This window comes from Oryctolagus cuniculus, chromosome 8, assembly GCF_051225735.1.
Source record: "Oryctolagus cuniculus isolate XC-2025 breed Fujian yellow rabbit chromosome 8, ASM5122573v1, whole genome shotgun sequence".
Taxonomy (NCBI): Eukaryota; Metazoa; Chordata; class Mammalia; order Lagomorpha; family Leporidae; genus Oryctolagus; species Oryctolagus cuniculus.
Genome location: NC_142874.1, coordinates 129,426,181 through 129,443,869, shown reverse-complemented (window position 1 = coordinate 129,443,869; position 17,689 = coordinate 129,426,181). Strand labels below are relative to the sequence as shown.

General features: G+C 38.0%; 1 protein-coding gene across 14 annotated transcripts in view; it reads right to left on the bottom strand.

Moving 5' to 3' along the window:
* Positions 1-17,689, bottom strand: part of EPHA5 (EPH receptor A5) — a 366,701-nt gene that overhangs the window by 174,102 nt on the left and 174,910 nt on the right. For 5 of the 14 annotated variants that reach the window (XM_017347528.4, XM_017347529.4, XM_008267805.5 and 2 more), the window contains exons 4-5: positions 10,503-10,658; positions 6,189-6,524 (exon numbers count right to left, since the gene is read on the bottom strand). The exons of 5 other annotated variants lie outside the window; for them this stretch is intronic. In XM_017347528.4, the coding sequence (XP_017203017.4) occupies positions 6,189-6,524; positions 10,503-10,658 (492 nt within the window). The remainder of the gene's footprint in view (positions 1-6,188; positions 6,525-10,502; positions 10,659-17,689) is intronic. 4 more of the 14 variants (XM_089302709.1, XM_008267807.5, XM_051819768.3 and 1 more) reach the window with 1 other exon arrangement.

Here is a 17,689-nt window from a genome sequence, read left to right as displayed (position 1 = left end):
AAGGCTATAGGACTAGGCCGGTGCCACGGGTCAATAGGCTAATCCTCTGCCTGCAGCGCCGGCACACCGGGTTCTAGTCCCGGTCGGGGTGCCGGATTCTGTCCCAGTTGCTCCTCTTCCAGGCCAGCTCTCCGCTGTGGCCCAGGAATGCAGTGGAGGATGGCCCAAGTCCTTGGGCTCTGCACCCGCATGGGAGACCAGGAGAAGCACCTGGCTCCTGGCTTTGGATCAGTGCGGTTTGCTGGCCGCAGCACGCCAGCCGCAGCGGCCATTGGGGGGTGAACCAATGGAAAAGGAAGACCTTTCTCTCTGTCTCTTTCTCTCACTGTCCACTTTGCCTGTCAAAAAAAAAAAAAAAAAAAAAAAAAAAAGAATATAGGACTAGCATTGTGGCGTGGCACTGCAGGTAAAGCCACCACCTGATATGCCGGCATTCAATATGGGCACTGGTTGAGTGCTGGCTGCCCCACTTCCAATTCAGCTCCCTGCTAATATGCCTGGAAAAGCAGAGGAAGGTGGCCTAAGTGCTTGGACCCCTCTACCCACATGAGACACCTCAATAAAGTTCCTGGCTCCTGGCTTCAGCCTGATCCAGCCCTGGCTGTTGTGGCCATTTGGAGAGTAACCCAGCAGATGGAAGATTTCTCTCTGTGTCTCTCCCCCTTTCTATGTAACTCTGACTTTTAAATAAACAAATAAATCTTCTTTAAAAAATTCACTGAGAGCTTAAAGACATAAAATAATCAGCTCAAACAAGTGCTCAGTTTAAGGGACCCTAAGAAGAGGAGGGAGCCCCCAGGATGCCTGTGAAGACGGATGGCAGCCATTCATCAAGATCCAGTGTGTTTCCCCAGACTGTCTGAATTACAATGCGGATGGAATATATTCACTTTACAAAAGGACCACTGACTTGGGGGGGAGTGAGAAATCCAGGTCATTAGAATTTTCAAATAAACAGGAGAACTCAGGTGACTCAAAATATTCTTAACTTCTAAAACATAAGCACTTTGTGCTACCATTTAATCTATTCCAAAACTGACAAGAGAAGCCATTCCTTCATTTCTTCAATATCCACTTCGTACCTCATCTAACTTGGTTAACTGAAGGCAGGAAGCAATTCTCTTCCTGCTCATTTTCTTCTACCTCAAGAACCCAACATCCTCTTGGGAGCCAATTATCTAGTTAATGTGGTACAACCTTCTTAAACCTGAGACATGCAGGGTCTACAGCTTCAGTGTGAACACACACAGGAAGCTGTCTGTGTGTGTGAAAATGGATTTTACAAAAAAAAAAAAAAGAAAGAAAATGGATTTTACATTTTCCTGATATAGAGGCAAGAACGAATCGTGTAGATGATTAGATTGTAGAGTCAACCTGCTACCCCTGGTAGCTGGCACAGGTGCTAAATGCTTCTTTAATCATTTGAATACAATCTGGACTGGAAAGTGGTCTAAGTTAAATTACAGTCCTGGGCATTACTTTTATGAACTGGGAGAAGGAACTCAATGACCTACTGAAATAGAAATTTTAAGGCAGATTTATTGTCCAGATCTGTGAAATCATCCACCGATTACATCTTCAGAAATGGCCCCAGAGACACTCTCTTTGCCACGACAACAATAGAAAAAAATAAGGATGTTGTTGCTTTTTAAAAATTTCTGTCACTTCTGTTCTCTGTATGTGTGAACACAGAGCTTGAAACTCCACTGAAATGACTGCCTGGTTACAGCAGGTTTCAGGAGTGGAAGAAGCCAGAGCTGAGCTTCAGCCTGAAAGGAGGGTGAGCACAGATCTCATACAGGCAGTAGGGCTGGAATGGTAAGAACTACAGTCTCTGAACTAATAGGACAGTTGATGTGAGCTCCCAATGGTAACAAAGTCCAGGAATCAAATCTAAATGTAGTGACCCAGTCAGTTAGGGCCTTTTCATGACCTTCAGACTTCCATTAGTTTATGAGCCCATGGCCATTTAACCAAGAGAAAGGGGCTACCCTTAAAGAAGGCCTCGGCAAGAGCAATGCATGTTAACACTTTTCATCTTCCGCTAGCATTTCTGAAAGGCATCTGCAACCATTTCTAAATACACTGGAGAGCAAAGGGCTTGGAGGTAAACAGCCCAGCCTTTCAGAGGTTATTGACTATTGCCCTTTGAGCTAGCTCTGATACCAGAAAACCATTAAGAAACAATGATGGAGATGGAGGCTACAAGGGGCTTGGGTGAATGGGATTTGGGGCTGAGTCCACTTTATAGTTGGCACAGTGATACCTCTGATCTATCTTTCAGTTATTTCACTAGTCCTCTGTGGTGTACTTGGAAAGTTTATTCTGTAACTATAAAAACAGCCCTTTTTGCCTCAGGGGTCTATGAAATAAAAGCTGTAAAATTGTAGAAATGGCAAAACTAAGGACCTCTTTCCTCTCCTACTAAACGAGGAAACACAAATTCCTAGGAGAATCTGTGCCAACATCAATAATATGGAAAAAGAAAGAGGGTTACAAATACATAAGGAGATTTAAATTGTCTGATCTATATAGAAGAAAACAATGTTGGCAACTAAAAATGTGTTTCATCACACTTTGACTAAAATGAAAAGTGTTCTATCCACCAAAGAGAATCAACAAACACCCTGGCACCTGAAAGAGAGGAGGAAGAAGGGTGAGAGTGTGGGCGGGAGGGAGGGTAAGGTGGGAAGAATCATTATGTTTCTAAAGCTGTATATATGAAATGCATGAAGTGTGTATACCTTAAATAAAATTTAAAATAACACAATGGTCAAACAAGTGATAATCAAGCTTTAAATATCTCAATAGAGATCACCAGAAAATGACTCCTCTCTTTTTACAGGAACAACAGTGCCCTTTCACCCTCTTATTTCTGTTTTCTTAAATGTCTACCTCTACAGCTTAAGCCATCGTGCTGGTCAACAAGGTTGGGAGTAAAATGAAAGGGTCTGGTGAACTGGGATGATCACATCCTCCAGATACCACAGCGAGAAGCAAGAAACCACACCTTCAAAAGACAGGGATCCTCAACTTTAGTGATATTTCCAGTACACTGGGGCCAATGAGGAGATAGTCTCCAAAGTAAGAGACAAGTTTGCTGCACTTACACTGATGTCATGTCAACACAGCTCTCCTGAGGGCAGGTTCCAAGCACTTAAACAATTAAAATTTGGTATACTTCAGTCTTTATGCAGAATTCTGTCCCTTTGCATATTAAATAGTAATTCTTGTTTTGTGATTAGATTGAGCTTATTTTCTCTTGGGATAAAATATACATATGTGTACATTAAAAGAGCTATAAACTAGCTTAAATGTACCTAGTGCAGTTATTTTTAGGGAAAACTTTACATAGAAAATATGATAAATAGATACAAATTTATGAGCCAACAAAACTTTCAATGAAACTGCTTTCAACAGAATTTTTAATTCGTATACTATATGGCTGTCATTCAATAAAATAATAATAATCATAGCATTTAACAAATTCCACAATGATTTTTAATCCATTTACAATTAAAATAAATCACTTAAACACATTTATCAGAAAAAAATCTTTAAAAGAACTTGCGACTAAAGTTTTATACAAAATCCAGATAGGGTTCAGATTATTTACAAAATATTCAGACACTGAAAATTAAATACAACAACTCACTGCCTGCAGGATTGGTACTTGATGTTTCTTCAGTCAAGTAGCCTGAAATTTAAAGCTTTTGAGGAGTTACTTGGACTTGATGATTTTTGTGGAAATTGAGTTGGTCTGGAATGATGATACTAGGGAAAACCTTGTTTTGACTTTTGGTTAGGCTTGGAAGAATTTTACACTGTATACCATGAACAAATGGGAAAAAAGTAGCCAGCAAAAGTCAACAAGATGTGTGCTCTGAATATGAGTGTTTGTTTTATGTGATAGCTATGCCATAACCAGCTAGATAAAAATTAATCTTTCTCGGCATTTAAGATAGTCAAGTCCAAATAACATACTTTGAAGTCTAATGGGCCAGTGCATCAAAGACAACTAGAACAAGTATTTATTTATTTACCACATCATGAAACAAATAAACAGTCACTTTCTGTATCTAGCTCATCAATGGAGTCTTTCAAGGAAGTTAAGGTTTCTCAAGCAAGAGAATTTTCAACTGAAGAGAATGTCAACTGAAGTTTCCTATTGTGACCAAGTAAGTCTGAAAGATGCTATATAGGGGTGGGTACTGTGATGCAGTACGTTAAACCTCCACCTATGGCGCTGGCATTCCATATGGGTGCCAGTTCGAGTCCCAGATGCTCTAATTCTGATCCAGCTCCCTGCTGGTGGTCTGGAGAACAGCAGAGGATGACCTCAGTGCTTGGGCCCCTGTACCCACGTGGAAGGAGCTCCTGGCTAGAGATCTGCCCAGCTCTGGCCATTGTGGCTATCTGGGGAATGAACCAGTAGATGGAAGACTCTCTGTGTCTCTCCATCTTTGTGTAACCCTGCCTCTCAGATAAATAAATAAACCTTTAAAAAAAAAAAGAAATATGCTAGGTAAGAAATGTCAAATCATAGATTTTATAGCCAGAATTATTTGAGAGGTCATAATTTTAGAACAACAAGTTAAGTCAACATTTGTGATGCCAGCATCTCGTATCAGAGTACTGGCTTCAGTTCTGGCTGCCCAGCTTCTGATCCAGCTTCCTGCTAATATGCCTGGGAAGGCAGCAGAAGATGGCTCAAGTACTTGGGTCCCTGACACACAAGTGGGAGAGAAGGATGGAGTTTCTGTGTCCTGCTTTGGCCTGTCCCAGACCTGGCTGTAGTGGCCATTTTGGGAAGTGAACTAGTGAATGGACAGTCGGTCGGTCTCTCTCTCTCGCTCTCTCTCTCCCCTTCTCTGTCCATTGTTCTGCCTTTTAAATAAATATATAAATAAATCTTTAATAAAGCCAGTATTTTTCTGATATGTGAAGATGTCCAGAATGACTCTAACTGAATTACCCAGATACCGTGCATTATTTGGGGGTACTCTTGACTGTTTCCCCCAACTTTATGCATCAGAGGAAACTGAACTCAGTGTTAAGCGCTTTCTTTTTCTTAAGAAAAACTCTTAAGTGGCATCCGATAGTTTCTGAGACTTATTTTGGATAAGAATTGATAACCAACTCCATTTCCTCCTTCCACAACTGAGAAGCTTACACTAACATTACGTGAATCAGTCATGCACATCCTATGTCATTGTGCACACTGGTGGCAAGGATGCTTTCCCAGTCCAAAGCCCAGCAGAGACACCAGTGAGGGACAAAGCTGGACAACCCTGGACTGAGTTGAGGTCCAATCACAGGGGACAGCTACATATTTTGGCTTTTAATGTCTTTATCTTCTCCTCCCAGATACTTTTCTACTTTTTGTTAGAAAAAAAAAAAGTTACACGTAATTCTTGGGCTTAGAATGATTTCTTTCCGCACAGTTGCCTGAGTTTTTAAATCAGCTGCAGTTTATCTTGGACTTCCATTTGATCATGTTGGTTTGCTTAAAATCGAACATGTGAAGGGAAAATGCAGAGGTGTTAGCAGCACAGACAATAGTCTCTACTCGCTAGTAACAATGAAATACACACGTGGAGCTTAGATTTGTTTTTACATGGTTGCACAGCAGTTCACAGCTATTCAAATTTTGCTAAAATGAACCTAGCAAAATTGGCTTAACTCACTTGTGTTAAAATAACAATAGAAATAAATTTTCAAAAGACTATCAAAATCTGCAAAGAAAATTCAGCAGTGATGCCAAGCAAGCAATCAAATAAATAAGCAAATAAATTCTGCCTGATCACAAGGTAAATGAACAAATTAAAAAAAAAAAAAAAACTTGAATGTAACAGAACAACAATGAAAGTAAATTTAAGGTATAAACATGCTCTGAATGGAATTAGATAAGACTAAACACTTTCCCGCAAATGTATGTGATACAAAAATATATTTTTAAAGCAAAATACTAAATTAGGATATATGTATATTTTGATCTGTGGGTATATGTGGGCTTAGCTTTTATTCGTTTAAAACTCATAAAGCATTTTGAGATGTTTTCTGATCTACATCCTGGCTTTCAGCTGATGGGTATTCTCGCACAGAGCTGTCAACCTAGCGCCCCGGCTGCAGAGACAACGGAAGGAGCTAGGCCTGAGATACCCGAAGTGGTGGGACATGGCACTTACCTGCTTGATTTGTGGTTACATTTACAGACACAAACTGCCGGGCTCCTGGGCTCAAGTCGGACACTCCGTTCACTGCCTCAATCTCAAAGGTATAGTTTGTGTGAGCGAGCAGATCCACCATCATGACAGAGGTGTTTTTCAGGCCGATTTGCTGGGGGAGGTACCTGACATGACGGCCACACTCCTCACACACACCTGCATGGGAGTTGCACTTCTTGCATGCAATATAATAGGACACATCTTTCCTTCCACCAGTGTCAGCAGGCGGAATCCATTCCAGAAAGACACTAGTCTCATTAACATTTGAGATGGCATTCCGAGGGGCTGAGGGGGGTCCTGGTTTGGAAAGTAAAGTGAGAAAAACATATTTTCAGATGATATGAATAAGGCATTGTTTACCCACTAATCCCTGGCCTGCAGGAAATAAATCAAGGAGATCTGCAACCTCTCTTTTAGGTCATCATTTGTAATTATCTTTGTCAAAGCGTGCCTCGGTTTTTAGGGATAGCAGTAGAGGTTACACCCTATGGGAATAATTAATCTTAGCATTGTTCTAACACTAGTGCAGGAAAGACAGATGTTTTGCTTGGTGTATATGAAAATAAATCATGGAGTAAAACTATGTATGCACAAGAAATGCTAGATAAGATCAGACATTTGAACACTAACTAGTAGGTGGATCTCTAGGGGCCATGCTGATTATGTCCTTGTTGATAGTAATCTGTGAAAACCAGGAAGCAAACATGAAGTGCCTCCTAATCCATGAGCCAGTGTGGCTCTTGGAAGCAGATTCTGTAGCAAGTAAATTACCAGCCTTGCCTCCCATCAAAAGTCGCCTCTTAGTTGGTAAATCACCAGTGTAATTTGAGACCCTATATCCTATGCCAAGAAACCAGTAGGATTTAAGTAGCTGGTCAACGTCGCAACATCGCATAAAATTTCTCTTATTTCACTTTTCTTTTCATATTATGGTTTGGCGACTTGTGAATATTACTTCACTGGAAAATCTAAAATACACTTTAAAAATAGCCGTAAGAAACACTACTAGGATGAATGAAATTGTTCACATTTTCGAAGATCGTAGAACAAATTTTAGTCTCTAATAACCCACTACAATAAGGAATGAAATGCACTTAAATCAAACATAATACAGACTATAGAATAACATCTTCGAGTACTACCAATGTAAATTTCCTAACTTCAGAAACTATTTAGCAGACATTTCATTTTTTCAGCCATATGGGAATGGAGACTGGATGTAAAAATCTCACTTCAGTGAGATGGAACAGTTCCAGTAAAATTCTAGTAATAGGATTCACATTTAGCATTGCTTAAATGATTTCTCAGGTACAATGTAACAATACTCTATTTTTATATATTTTTTTTGCTTCTGAACCTAATAATTAGCATATAGTAAAATCTAAAGTTGATTATATAATGTGTAACTCTACAGTTGACTTTTAGATGGATTTGAAACTTCAATCATCTGTTCATGTTATATGATCAGATATTCTCAAAACAAAAATTCAGTAGTCTTGATTTTAGAGCCTTAATTATTACATCTCTCCCTACTGGGAAGAAAATAGAGCATGATGGGTGTTGAATATTTCAAAAACCAAATGAAAGTATGTAGGATGAACTAAAGTTTATCTCAGCATACATTGTGTGTTCTAAATATAAGCAGTTGCACTAATTTCTACTTAAATTTTCTAATCATGACTGTTGAGGAACAAATTTAAAATTGGAAAGAAAGCTACCTAGTACTTAGTGATACAGCTGTATGAATGACATTTAAATGAATAAATCCCATAACTAAGGAATTGAACTTTTTCCCCAAAACAATCCGCACATTGACTACATTTAAGATTAAATCCCATGAATTTTCCATATATGCAAACTCATATACTTCAATACAGAACAGTTCCTTTTATGTTGAAACAATTCTAAAGTGGACAGACAAGCATTATTGTTTACTAAAAACTTTAGCTTATAACATTATGGAGAAAATGGAATTTGTGATCAAAATGTTACATGATTAACTTCTAAGAACCAACAGAAAATAAGAGTCAAATATGTCTAGCTTAAAAATACGTTATCTGGTTTTTCTTTCGTCAGCTGAAATGCACTTGCATTTAACACCTTCCCTGGAAGTTTGTAAAACTGATAAACATTTAACTCTTCTTTCACTTCTGACTTTTTTGCTAACAGCTCCTCTAAGTCAAAATGAAACTCAAACTCAAGCAAAGTACTCCAAGTTAAAAAAGTAAAGGCTCCACCTAACGTAAACTTAAAGAAAAATGTAATGATATTCCACTGCCCCATAAAAGTTACAGTGCTTGAACCAAAGTAGAGTTGTGATAAGTAAGCTTCATTAAAAAGCAGATCCATCACAATCTTAGTTTTCATTTTTGTTTGATTTTTTCTTCTGTGTCTGTAAAATTCTGTTTTCTAGATTAAAAATATTTACAACTATATATTCCAGAAAAAATTATCAAAATGAGGTTAAACTGTGAGTACAATTCCAAAGATCCAAAAGCAAAGTGAGGTTCATGATCTTCATCTGAACATCCACCTAGCCATTAATGGATCAAATGCAGAATTTGTGGTACTGCAAATGCAACTAAAAACAGACACACACAGGCACACACACTTTAAGGTTATATATTTGAAAGATCTCATACATGAATGCCAAGAGTCTTTTTTTCTTAAGAAATGCATACAAATCAGTGTTCTTTTGACAAACTCACTAGAAACTCACATACCTGCACAGAGAGAAAATGCCAAGCCTGCCTGTGATCTTTCTACCTAAGAGTGCTGCCGATCAGACCCTGCCATCAAAGCACAGCCTCTCCCCCTTCCCCAACCCTAACAAATCTACAGAAAGGAAGGCTCACTTCATGCCAGTAAAAGCAAGGCAATAGCTGGACTATTTAAGTAGGGCACTAATTAGAAAATTAACAATATTTCAAAGGTAATTCAATACATGTTCTCTCTAACGTCACCAACTCCACTCTCTAGCCAACATTTTTTTTTTTTTTCTATTTAGGGTCATTCTTTTGCTCTGATTTAAATAATTGTTTACATCCCCACTTCAATCAATACAAATCACATCCACTCATGATTTGTATCTCCTCCATTCAGATGCCCTCCAAAAGCCTGTATAATAATGTCACCTACTCATCTGCAGAGGAATCTTTTCTCACTAGTAATTGTTTACTACATAAAATTATCTGTCTATGGACAAAAGAAGGATCTTTACAAATGTAAAGCGAATTAATGACAATTATTTGAGAAATTCTGAAAGTATGTTCAATTGACACTATGAAATTCAGACAAACTTCAGCTTGTGATTATTTTACAAGAAGGACTTAATACTGTTTTTCTATTATTAATGATGAACAGCAAAAATTCTTAAGACTTTAGAATACTTCTAAGAATAAATACAAGTTACTGGGACCTAAAATAGTAACATAAGGTAGATAACAGAAATTGAGAGAGGAATTCACTTTTATTCCCTTTTATTTCTGTTTTTGTTTGAAATTTTGCTTTTGGGAAAAAAAATTCAGGAAATGATGTCATCTAGTAAAAACTCCATAAATCTATGACATTCCCAGAAAACTAGGAAAACCAAAGTACCAAAAGCCTGGACAGATCACTGCAGATTTTGAAATTAAATGTTCAATATTCATCTACTCTGATTACACAATTAGCGAATATGTTTTTAATAGTAAAGGCCACGCACTAACAAGAAACATGACAGCTTTTTGGAAACCCTAAAGTGTGGTTTGCATTATACTCTTGAATCTGATTGGCAACCCCAGACCTCCAGGTTCTTGAAATGCTTCCTATCTTTTATAAATGACCCATTCATCAGCCTTGACAGCTTAGTGGGACATGCTAGCTAAGAAGGGGAAAGTGCCACTTACTCCATGTATATGTGAACAGAAAACTGACCTAGGAGGCAAAAAACAAAAACAAAAACAAAATAGAGCCTGAAAAGGAAGTGGATTAACCAGTAATGTTGGCTATCGTGAGCATTTAAATAAAAGACAAAATAAAAGGAAAATTTCTGGGTCTATGTCTCTGATGCTGACATAAAAGTTAGGGGAAACGATGCTTCTAAAAGCAAATAATACAAAGATACTCAGATGTTTCAATGCTTCTCAAGGAAAGAGAAATCTAGTGACAGTTATATGAAGATCTAACATTATGCCTGTTTCAGAGGAAATGCTAATAGAATGTAACAGGCTCAGTCATGCTGTTTCTTCAAACGGGTGAAAGCTAGCATCACCACATATCCATGGGTTTCCTTACTTGTGCATGCCATTGTGGGTGGATCAGACTCCCTCCTGAAATAATCCTTTTCACAGACACAAGAGGTGGATGCTTCCTCATGGGTGTAACTGTGAGGTGGACATTTGCTGCAGCTCTGGCTGTGAGGTGAGGCTTTGAAGAACCCAGGTCTGCACACTGTCAAGAGAAATAAGAAACTAAGCGTTTCCCAGGAATAGATGCAGCATTTGTTTTGTGAGTCATGTCAATATTCCGAACAGCATACACCAATTACAGATAACACAAGTTTTTGCATCAATTTCAAGAGATTGTCATTAGCTTCTGGCTCTTAAATATCAGGATATTCATTCAGATAATCAAATATTTATGTAAGGTATTTAAATTAAACACGTATGGAAAGCACAGATGTTTATTTTTATGATACAGGAGCTTCTAAGAAATATTTGTAAAAGGCAAATAATTATGTGTATTTGAAAATGAAGTGGTTCTTTGGGTACAATTTCCTTTATTCTATTATTATTGAACATCTATGATGAAGAAATGCAATTATCCCATGTGTTCCTTGAATAGCAAAGTACATAGTAGGTCATCAGAATTTTGTTACTGAATTAATCAATTAATTAGTAGATGCTAAAAGCTTACAATTCCAGTCGATTGGGGTGGCAGCATACTGAACTAGTATATCACTCATATTATGTTAATGTCAGTTGGAGTCAGACTTAAGGTATTTTGTTTTACATTCAACTCCATTTTAGAATTTGTCTAACATTTAATTATTCTAATATCTACAGTATTTATTCCATACAAATTATAATGATCTATAAAGAATAGAAACCATACCTTACTAGTTTTACATTCATAATATGTACCCCAGTGTTTGGCCATAATTGGTGTTCAAAAAATGTTACAAAATGTATGTGAATAAATGACATAGTAGGAAGGTTGTAACTGTGAGAAGTTGTTTGAGAACATTCCCTGCTATTTTTGTTAATTTTTATAAGTTGGTAGTCAGGTAAATAAATTCTTGTAAAGTAAATCTTTGATCCTGTGGATTTCCTAGCCATTTATATGTCTTTCTTCTCAATCACTAATGAAATCAAATTGTAGAATTCCAATTGCTTAGTGGGAGCAACTGAAGCACACCTAACTGATGCCTAGAATACTTTTTAGGGCTTACTTTTCATAAAACTAATCAATTCTTCTATTTTTTTCTATTTAAAAAATTCACTACATTTACTGAAAAGTATTTTTTCAAGCATCAATACACACTTGCTGCTGCTCAAAGGTCAACTTGTATTTCAACAGAAATTTTGATAGACATAATGAATTGGGACTGATTTTCATATGCTGTAAATGATCTTGGGCTTTAGTAATCCATCACCACGAGTAATCAGGAGTTGGCAAAAATGAGAAGGTACTCTTTTCTGTGGATCTAATTATGGTAATACTAAAGCCTTAATGCTCTTATAAACTCAGAGAGAATGTGAAGGTCTTTGAAAGATAAGAAGAGCTTTTGATAGTATTAAGGGTACTCTTGTAGTTAAATGATTAGGAGAAGATTTAAAATATAATTTTTCTCATAATAGGATTCCTCCAGCAGCCAATACCATATGTAACTAAGTTATCCAATTTTTCTTCTTTTATCCTTTTAGGAAACCCATTCTCATTTTAAACTCTATTTGCTTTCAAAGACAGAAAGTGTCAATTCACATATTCTGCATACTTGGAATTCACTTATCACTCATCAAAGAAAGTCACTTACTTTCTTTTTAATAACTGCCTTTCAAATGCTTTACATATTAGCATATATAGCACTGCTGTTCAAACAACCATGGCAGCTTTGAAAACAGAAATGATATAAACATATGGAAACAACAGACAAATGGATCTTCCTCTGCAGAAATTCAACAAAATTCTCTTGGCAGGTGCAATGGGCCTCAGATCCTGCGTGGTACTGGGTTACAGAGGTAAACAGGATGCACATGCCCTTGCTCATAGGAGTCTTAAAGATATCACACAAAAAATTATGAATGCGATTTTTTCCCAGGATAGAGAAAGAGAGGTAGGAGGGTACACAGACAACTAGGATTTACTTATTTAACTTGTATTGGTTTATTTGATAGAAGACTAGAAAGAGAGAGTGCCAGACAGACAGATGGACAAAAAGAGCTCCCATCCACTAGCTCACTCACCAGGTGCCTGCAAAGGTCAGTACTGAGGCAGGGCCAAAACTGGAAGTCAAATGCAATCTAGATCTTCCATGTGGGATGGAATTTACTTGGACCATCACCCTGCCTCCAAGGCTCTGCATTAGCAGGAATGCTGGAGTCAGGAGCCAGAGATGGGATTTGAACTCTAGTCAATGGATATGATTCACAGGCATCTTAATCACTAGGTCAAACAACCAGTCAAGATATCTAGTTGAAATGGAATTATCAAACACTTCCATCAGGAAGTTAGGTCTCTGCTGGTATTTGAGAGAACAGGAAAATTATCCAACTTGAGCAGGCACAAAGCAGTGTTTTAGAAGGAGAAATCCGTTCCAGGGACTATACAGTGAGGATAGACAGCTGGAATAAACTGGAAAGGACAAATTTATACAAGGAAGAGATCACCAGGTCACAAACCTCATTTTTCATTAATTACAGATGGTCCTTAACTTGCAATGGTTCTAGTGGTGAGTTTCTAGCTTCAACAGGGAGGGAAAGCAATGCACATTCTGTAGAAACCATGCTTCAAAATTTGCATTTTGGTATTTGCCTGGGTTGGCAATATACACTTTGATAATCTGTAATTTTGAGCAGTGGCAGTGGCTGCAGCTCCCAGCTTCCCAATCCTATGGTTATGATATACAAAATTTGTGCTTGGTGTTAGATGGACTTTGTCCAATTGTAGGCTTAATGTAAGTATTCTAAGCACCTCTAATGTAGATGAGGTTCAGTTATGATTTTTCATAAGAGTTTGAATACATTTTTGAAGTATGATATGTACGCTTTATAATGGGTTTATCAAGATGGAAAACCACTGAAAGTCGAGGAGCGTCTGTATTTGCAACTTTATTGTATAGATAAAAGGAGGTCATTACAAGTGTTTTCCCCCTCTAATATTACTAAGACATAACTGACAAAATTAATATATATTTGCAGTAACTGAAGGTTTCAAACAGGGAAACAATGAGATCAAAGTGGTGTTTAAGAGATAATTTCTCCATGCATCCAGGTGCATTCTAGTCCTTTAAATCCATTATTTAAGCAAGTCTCCGCAAATTCAAAAAAAACAAAAGTATACCATACATCTTTTGGGACTACAATAGAATGAAGCTGGAAATTAACAACTCTAGAATCTCGAGAACATATGCAAACACATGGAGACTGAATAATATGATTCTGAATGAACAGTGGGTCATAGAAAAAATCAAAAGAGAAACAAAAGAAAACGACAATACAACATATCAAAACTTCCGTGATACAGCAAAAGCAGTGCTAAGAGGAAAGTTTGGCTAATCCTCCGCCTTGCGGCGTCGGCACCCCGGGTTCTAGTCCCGGTTGGGGCACCGGTTCTGTCCCGGTTGCTCCTCTTCCAGTCCAGCTCTCTGCTGTGGCCTGGGAGGGCAATGGAGGATGGCCCAAGTGCTTGGGCCCTGCACCCACATGGGAGACCAGGAGGAAGCACCTGCCTCCTGGCTTCGGATTGACGGATTGACGCAGCGCGCCAGCCGTGGAGGCCATTTCAGGGGTGAACCAACGGAAAAGGAAGACCTTTCTCTCTCTCCCTCTAACTCTGCCTGTCCAAAAAAAAAAAAAAAAAAAAGAGGGAAGTTTATAGTCATCAGTGCCTACATCAAGAAACTGGAAAGGTATCAAAGAAACAAGCTATCAAAGCCCACCTTTGCTGTGGGAGTAATTTTTTCTCTGTCTCCAATTCAATTGCTGCTCTCTTCTGCAAAGACCCTCAAAGACACACACAAAAATAGCCTCTCTTCAGCTACCCTGGCACTAACCCAGTCCAGTTGACATATAAGCTTAACCTTTGTAGCTCTGTTATATCCTTCAGGAAAGTTTCACGCATTTCTACACACAGCTAGTATTTACTACTTTCATGAGTACTTTTTTCATAACTTGGTTGACATAATAAATAAATACTTTATTAAATATGCTAATAGATATATTTTATATATGAAAAGTTTTGATTTTATATATTTATCTTATGTCTGCTTACATAATTTTTCTTGTATGTAAAGTTGTTTTTCTTTAGATTCTATTGTCTCTTAAAGGTAGATAATCATAATATTTACAATGATGATATTCTTTGGTTTGTGTCATAAAATTTAGAATTGTATGATACATTTTATATACATATATCAAAGGAAAGGGAAATAAAATGTACAGTCTGTTGTGTTCTACAGGGTTCAAGATACAATTAACCTTCAGAAAAGTTATTGGATATATCCAATTATGCATTATTGAGAATGACAGAAAATCACTATAAACAAGATTTTTACCATAGCTCTATCATATGAGAATTATCAGAGGATAGCAGCTAAGTCAAATTTGATTATTTAATAGATTTTTCAAAATGAGGGACCATGAAGATAAGCCTGCCCAACTTTAAGAGATGTGTTTACTAAGAAAAACAGCTTAACACAGAACACTATAAAGAAACTAGAAACTCAAAATGTATCATATTTAAATCTTATAAATAGCACTGTTGTTATTGACAATATTTGAACAATTCTCATAATTAAAACATCTTATTAGTACAAAAACAGGTATTGTGTAAAAATATGGACACAATTAAAATATAATTAAATTGTGAACTATAAAATTAGGCAACACCACTTGAGTGACTACAAACAGGAACAGGAAAAGTATCCTGTTTAAGACCCTGGCTTGGGCCGACACTGTGGCTCACTTGGCTAATTCTCCACCTGCGGCGCAGGCACCCCAGGTTCTAGTCCCGGTTGGGGTGCCGGATTCTGTCCTGGTTGCCACCCTTCCAGTCCTTCTCTGCTGTGGGCCAGGAAGGCAGTGGAGGATGGCCCAGGTCCTTGGGCCCTGTACCTGCATGTGAGACCAGGCTGCAGCGGCCACTGGGGGATGAACCAACGGAAGGAAGACCTTTCTCTCTGTCTCTATCTCTCTCACTGTCTAACTCTGCCTGTCAAAAAAAAAAAAAAAAAAAAAAAAAGACTCAGGCTTGTTGGCTAATAGGATAGGAGATTCAGTGACTGAAAGCAACAAGGCTACTATTTTTTTTAAATATTTATTTGAAAGTTGGAGTTACACAGAGATAGAAGCAGAGGCAGAGTGAGAGGTCTTCCATCTCCTGGTTCACTCTCCAAATGGCTGCAAGGGATGGAGCTGTGCCAATCTGAAGCCAGGAGCCAGGAGCTTCTTCCAGGTCTCCCACATGGGTGCAGGGGCCCAAGGACTTGGGCTGTCTTATATAATATAACTCAGTCAATAGGTGTCTGTGATTTAAATGTTGTATGGCACATATGTACACCTTCACTAGTTGTTTAATGGTATTTAATATAAATATATCCAATTAAAAGAACATTAAAGCAACAGCTTTAAAAAATAGCATCCATGGGCTGGCACCATGGTATAGCAGGTAAAGCTGCTGCCTGCAGTGCCGGCATCCCATATGAGTACCAGTTCAAGTCCTGGCTGCTCCACTTCCAATCCAGCTCCCTGATAATGTGCTTGGAAAAGCAGCAAAAGACAGCACAAGTCCTTGAGCCCCTGCACCCACGTGGGAGACCCAGAAGAAGCTCCTGGGTCCTGGCTTTGGATTGGCCCAGATCCACATATTGATGGAAGATTCTCTCTCTCTTTCTCTCTCTCTCTCTTTCTCTCTCTCTCTCTGCTTCTGCCTCTCTGTAACACTGCTTTTTAAACAAATACATCTTTAAAAAACAATAACATCCACTGTGTGTATAATGTGTCAGATACATACATTTATATGTGCATAAATAAAATGATGAAATTGTGAAGTGTATACACACACACACACACACACACACCCTGAGAGAGGCAGAGTTAAACAGTCTGTGGACAATGGAAATAAAAGTTTGAGTGCAATAAAAATTTCAAATCCATGCATAGATTTTTGTTAATTTTTTGCTTTTGTTTTTGTAATGATACACAGGATGGGACAAAAGCATACAATGCAACATTTACAAGTAGGATAAACGGAAAATTCTGGCTTAGGATCTTGACCTTGATAGCTAAGAAGTAGTGTTTTCTCTTTTTTAAAAAATTATTTATTTATTTGAAAGTCAGAGTTACACAGAGAGAGGAGAGGCAGAGAGTGAGAGAGGTCGAGACAGAAGGAGAGAGGTCTTCCATCCGATGGTTCACTCCCCAGTTGGCCACAACGGCCAGAGCTGTGACGATTGGAAGCCAGGTGCCAGGAGCTTCTTCCAGGTCTTCCATGAGGATGCAGGGGCCCAAGGACTTGGGCCATCTTATACTGCTTTCCCAGGCCACAGCAGAGAGCTGGATCAGAAGTGAAGCACCCAGGTCTGGAATTGGCACCCACATGGGATGCCGGCGCTTCGGGCCAGGGCGTTAAGCCCCTGTGCCACAGTGCCGACCCCAAAAGTAGTGTTTTCTCCTTGTGCCACTGGCCTTACCTTATAGATTCAAAAGACAATCCTGTCTGTATAACAAAATTAAGTCTCCTTGACAAAATGAAAAGTATACAATTAAAGTCTACTCTTTTGAAATAAATAACCATATGTAGAATAAGTATAGTGATTAGATTATCTCATTCAATATTTATCTCAAGCAACTACTAAAACAAAAGAAATATTCTTCGGTCAAGTTAGAGAATTACTGCCCAGATTGTTTATAATTTGTGTTTAATTAAAACATTAAGAATGCAGTTCTTTAAAAGGCATATACAGCTAGATACAGTTAAACAATAACAAATGTTTGGCAACGATAATTTTCTTTAAATACAAAAAGCTGTGTTAAAAACATGCCCTCTGAATGTTTATGACAGTCCACTTGAATGCCAGAAAATCGCATATTGGTAGCCATGAATGTAAATATAATGAAAGAAGGACAGAGAATGCAGAGGCCATACAGTCTGTTCTAAATCAGTTTCCTCCAAATTGTACACTGAGAATTAAAATGAATGAAGTCATTTCACAAATGTTCAATCCCTATCTATGAAATGCTCCTCTTTTGAATTGAAAATCT